Below are 5,556 nucleotides of genomic sequence, written 5' to 3'. Positions count from 1 at the left end.
ACCCAGCGGGCTGGCGGCGGGGTCCGCACGAGGGGCGCGCTGGGCGGGGGCGCCGGCGGGTTTCCCCCCATCGGGGCTCCTCCCGGGCGCCGTCCCCAGCCGGTGCCCTGCGCGCGCCCCAGCGCGTCCGGGGGACTCCGGGACGTCCCCGCCGCTGCGCTGACCCCCCGCGTGGTCCCCGCCCCCCCCGCTCTCTCCTAGGATGTTCCTCAAATCCGGGGCCCTGGAGGTGAAGGACGAGCGGGAGGTGCTGGTGCTGCTGGGCGCGGCCTCCCCCGGCGCGGCGGCGCTCACCCCGCTGTCGTCCAGCGGCGACGAGGACGAGCAGGAGCGGGCGGCGCCGGGCGGGGCTTGTCGGCCACGCGGGACGGGGCCCGAGTGCCGGCGGCGCCCCTCCCGGGCGAGGGCCGTGCCCCGCGGCACCAGGGCCGCCGAGGCGGCGCAGCGGCTGCAGAAGAGCCGGCGGCTGAAGGCGAACAACCGCGAGCGCAACCGCATGCACACCCTGAACGCGGCGCTGGACGCGCTGCGCGACGTGCTGCCCACGTTCCCCGAGGACGCCAGGCTCACGAAGATCGAGACGCTGCGCTTCGCGCACAACTACATCTGGGCGCTGGCGGAAACCCTGCGCCTGGCCGACCACTGCGCGGGCGCCCGGCGGCCCGGCCCGGCGCCCGTGTCCCCCCGCAGCGGCGCCGGCAGCCCCGCCAGCCCCGCGGGCTCGGACGGGGACCGCTGGCCGCCGGCCGCCCCAGCGCAGCGCCGCTGCGCGCCTCGCCGCCCGGTGCCCAGGGACTGCATGTAGGGCCGCGGCCCGGCTCGTCCGCTGGGCTCCCTCTGCGGCCCGCGCTGCCCCCCGCTCCTCCGCCTCCACCCCCAGGAAGCGGCTCGCTTCCCCGGCTCCACGGCTGTGCGTGGCGTCCCCCCGCCAAGGGCCTCCGCATTCGGGCGAGCTCGGAGTTGTGGAAGGTGTGACGGAGCTGACTGTCAGAGAGAAGGTAGAACTTGGGGGCTTCTCGGGGCTGCAGAGACGCTGGGAAGACGTGCAGGTGGCGGGTCTAGAGAGCTCGCGTGGTGGGGACGCCCCCGCCCCAAGACCCCCCCCCCCGCGCCGTAGCACCGAGGACTCTGCAGTTGGAGAGGGTCCCGCGGTCCTCCACCTTTACTTCTGCATAGAGATGTTAACGTCCCGTAGAAAGAGGTGTCTTAGCATCTGAATGACGTGACTGGTAATGACGTTGTCCACAGATTCGCAGCGCCGGGCATCTGCTTTTTTCCCACTGCCGTCTGCGGGCTGTGGGAATTTCACCCGTCAAACCAAACTTTCCTCTGACGTGCACTTTGTTCTGTGTCCCGGATTCGTCACAATGCCTATTGTCCCGTCCTTCTCTTTCCTTTTTCTCCTCCATTTTGCCATCTGTCTCCTATGATTTATAAGGGAAAAAAAGTTGTTTTGTTAGAGGGCCAGGTTAGAAGTCATTGTATAATTTGTAAGCTTTGTAATGATTGAATGCAAGCGTGGAAATCTAGGCTGAACTCTCTATCAAAAGGAAAAATGTGGAGGAAAAGGGAAAACTGGGGGGGTGCTTCATGCATTATTTATGTCGACCTTGTAGGGGAGAAGGAACTCCCCCATTCTTTCAAGGGACTAAAAATAAATCAACAGACTGAAAACCTCAGCAGACACCAAGCACCGACCGATCAGCTACACGTGTTCCCTTCTATTTATTATAAAGAAAAATTTCATGGGAAAAGTATGTATTTTTTTGTATATTCTACAGAGTTTATTCTAGTATGTATTTACCTCTTGAAAAACAAGAAAATTGTTCTTGTGATTAAACTTTAAATAAAATATCTAATTTTCATAATTTCTGTGTGTTGTATTATAACTTTTTCCTTGCTTGTGTGGTTTTTAGAAGAATGAGTTGCGTTTTTCTGAAATTTTCCCTATACCAAATTGCGTTTTTCATCAATGTTTGTGTGCAGAATTTCACTAACGCATAAGGCCTAAGAAATCACAAAAAGCTAAATTTTTTGAGACACTGACACTGACATGAGTGTAACTCTCGGTACAAACACTTGAGCAAACTAGACGGTTTAAAAAGGGGGGACTTAAATGATAATTAAGTCACGATCGGCTCCTAAGTTCAGAAACACTGACTTTAAAAAATAGTGAAGTTGAAATTTCTTCGTGAAGTGTGTTGAAATTTGGTTCTTACACTTAACTTCTTAGAGTTTCAATCACCATCGGCTGACAGGTCTTAACCTTTCAGAGGTCTCTAAGGGCTCAGCGCCAACACCTGTGTGGCAGCTCAGCATTTGTCAATTCATTACTGGAAGCTGATTAAGCATCAGCCATTTTAACAAGCTTGTTGGTTTGAAAAGCAAACTCCCAGAGAAAAGACAATATTCAGAGTGCACTGAAAGAATCGCTGAGCTTTTCGATTTTTGTTAAAATGATTAGAGTCAAAACCCCTTCAAAGAAAGAGCAAAAATGTTTTCCTAATCTCCAAGACAGTCACTGTATCTTTCACCTCAATCTCCCAAGCAGGAATCAACGACCTTTGGCTTTGGGTCAAAGATGACCAAGCGAAGGCTGACCACACTGTAGGTTTAAGCCCCTTGAGGGAGGGTGTCCATGACAACACGAGCTAAAAATAAACCACGTCGGCGGTTCCCAGGCGCCGGGCCCAGCGCTCTAGCTGCCGCCGGCTTGGGGTCAGCCCTCGGGGCGCCGCGCAGAGGGAGGTGCTGTGCCCTGAGCCGGCTGCGCGGCTCGTCCCGGTCCCTGGGAGATGCTGTGTCCAACGCCTTCCGACTCCGGCTTTATCCACGGAAGCAGCCGCCGCGGTGAGGTTTCCACGGCTCGAGTGGGAGACACCTGCTGGAAACCCCTGCTAGTGGAAAGACTAATTCTTCGGCTCTCGATTTTCCGGTGAGCGCAGTGAGACCCCCCTTGTCACCTCTGTCACTGGCGCTTCAAAAGCCCGGCTAGAGGGCAAAGCAGTTGCAGCAGGAGCGTTGAAAACAGCAGTTCGGACGTCAAAGCCCCGCGCTCGGCTCAGGCCGCTGCTACCACGACGCCGGGAGCGTCTTTCCAAACGGTGCGCGCACAGGTGTGGCGGCCGCGCCCCACGCAGAACCCGCGGCGGCTGCTCGCGGATGGAGGCCGGTTCCGCGGGGCTGGCAGGTAGGTTCCGCGCTGGTCGCGTGCGTGTCCGCCGCGCGTCGCACGGGGCGGGGGTCGCCCCTCGGGGACCTGCCTCGCGCCGCGCGTTCCCCCACGCGGGCCGGGCCGTCGTCGCCGCTCCCGCGTCCCAGCCCCACGTCGCCGGTGACGCGCGGGCTCTGCCCTCCCGGAGGTTTCCGACCCGGCGGCGCGGGTGTTCGCGGTGACAGTGCGGCGTCGGTCGTGCTCGGCGCGTGGGCCGGGCGGGGCCAGGGGACCGCTCGTCCCTCCCCCGGGTTAGGAGTAGGCCCGCCCGCGGGCCACCGGGGGATAGAGGCGGCGGCTGTCACCCTCGGGCGCAGAGTCCGCGAAGGGACGTGTGCAGCCAGGTTCCCCCGAGAAACGTGGGGCGTGCGGTGCCATCTAGCGTCCCACGCGGCGGGGTCGCCGTGTGACGGACCCCCGCGGGCCGAGTGCCGTCAGCTGCCGCCTCCTTTCCCTCCAGGATCCACGGTAGTGATTAAACTTAAGGCATGTTCCCCAAAAGGGGGGGGAGACACGGAGCGAGGTCGCCGTCCCCGCAGTTCGTCCCCAAAGCCCCGGGGTCCCCTCGCCCCGCCCTCCTCCGGGGCGCGTTCGTCGCGCGCCCAGGATCCGTGTCACGGGCTCCGACGTGAGCTGCGGCCTGGTCCTGGGGCCTGGGTCCCCTGGGAACGGCCTGGGCCTGAGTCCCCCACAGGTGGTTCGAGCCGAGGGACCGACGGGGGCCGGACCCCGCCGGCTCTGGGCCCGCGCGTGCCGGGGTCGCGGGAGGAGGGAGCGCGCCGGCAGCCCTCGCCCGGTTCTGCGCGGGGACCAGTCAGCGTGGGTCACTGCGGGTGTCTCGCCGCTGTCCTGTCCCCAATGGCGACGCTCTTGTCGCTCATCTTTCCCTTTCACGTCTGAGGGCTGTACCCCTGTAAGCGTTCGGGTTCCTCGCGTCACGTCTCTCGAAAAGTCGTCTTTCTTAAGCAGTAGAACGACCAGCGACCCGGGGTCGCTCGCGACCCAAGCGCCCTCTCGCTTTTCCCGTCCGCTGGAGTTGGGGGCAGCGCGCGACATGGTGGGGCGGGGAGGACACTGCGGAGCAGGCAGGAAGCGGGTCCCCCGCTGCAGCTGGCCCCCGAAGGCCGGTGGCCAGCCTGTCCCTCGTGTGACCCCTCTGAGGGCAGAGCAGGCCGCGCGTTTCCTTCATTTCTCCTTCGGTTCTAATGATCCCACCGTCGCCTTCTCTTTGTCCCGCTCCTTCCCGTCCCCACCTGGGGCATCAAACCATGGAGCAAAGAACCCAAACCTCTCACCTACTTATCTAAAGAGAAACAACTAAGCAAAAGTACTGAAGTCCATGTAAAATGGAACCGGGAACCTTCCAAATAAGCAGAGAACTGGGACTGGTTCCCATGGCAGCGGCTTGCAATGAAGCCCAATTCCTGTGACAGAGAGCTCCTCTTCCTTTCCAGATGTGTTTATGATCCCTTCATGCTTTGTGTTTTGGCATAAAGCTCTCCGTCAGGGCTCCGGCTGCGCTCTCGGGCTTTATTGCCTCCTCGGTGTGGGATTAGTACGAGGAGGAGGCGCCCAAAGCGGCCAGAGCTTTCTTCCTGCGAGACGTAAACTTGCTATGTGTTGAAATAATTTTAAAATGAGGGCTCATACGATAACTTTAACGTGCTTTTGTTTTTTCAACCTTTTCTTTTTCTTCTACTGAAACACCACATACAAAACGGGGTTGATTCATTGTGAGGTGATGGTTAGTTTATTTTCTTACCCTAGTTTCCAGGTAATTTTGGAAATCAAATGAGGTCAACCTTAAGCATATCTTTGAAACTATGTGGATGAAAGTCTAACCATAAACTTCAGACAAGTATTGTATTAATGCACTGATACTTCTTTCTTATTACAGTGTCTAGAATGGTCAAAAAAATTTTTTTTAATCAAAGCTATTTAAACTAAAACATTTTTCTTAACTCTCAAAACTGCATAGCAGCAGCTTAGAAATAGACAAGGAAGAAAACATGGTTTTGCTGGTAGAGCAGTAAAGCAACAGAAAGGTCTTGGGTTGCAAGTCTAGGTTTCTCTTGAATTACAAGGGAATGCGGTGACCACACCTGCAGGACCCTGGGCATGTGCTCAGGCCAGGCTTCCAGGGGCGTGCTTGTCGACATCAGAAAGAGCATAGTCAAAAGTGACTTTTATTTTTCTGCGAGCAAATAATTTAAAAAGGGTTTTGGTTCTACTTGAGCAGAACTGTTCTGGAATTTCAGGAGATTCTGCTCTCCTGCACTGGGGAGAGCGTTCTAGACTTCCTAGCATTTTCCTGCACAAAATGGCTCTAAACTACAGAAGCT

The 5,556-nt window shown here is 58.0% G+C and overlaps 1 protein-coding gene across 1 annotated transcript; it reads left to right on the top strand.

Moving 5' to 3' along the window:
- Positions 1-202: 202 nt before the first annotated feature.
- On the top strand, positions 203-805 carry NEUROG2 (neurogenin 2; the record flags this gene model as incomplete). The annotated part of the gene is made up of 1 exon (XM_081076981.1): positions 203-805. The coding sequence occupies one exon, from the start codon at positions 203-205 to the stop codon at positions 803-805; it is 603 nt and encodes a 200-aa protein (XP_080933107.1).
- Between the last annotated feature and the right edge of the window lie 4,751 nt (positions 806-5,556).

Source organism: Rhinolophus hipposideros (genome assembly GCF_964194185.1).
Source record: "Rhinolophus hipposideros genome assembly, chromosome: 16".
NCBI classification, from domain to species: Eukaryota; Metazoa; Chordata; class Mammalia; order Chiroptera; family Rhinolophidae; genus Rhinolophus; species Rhinolophus hipposideros.
This window is presented reverse-complemented; position numbering and strand designations above follow the sequence as displayed.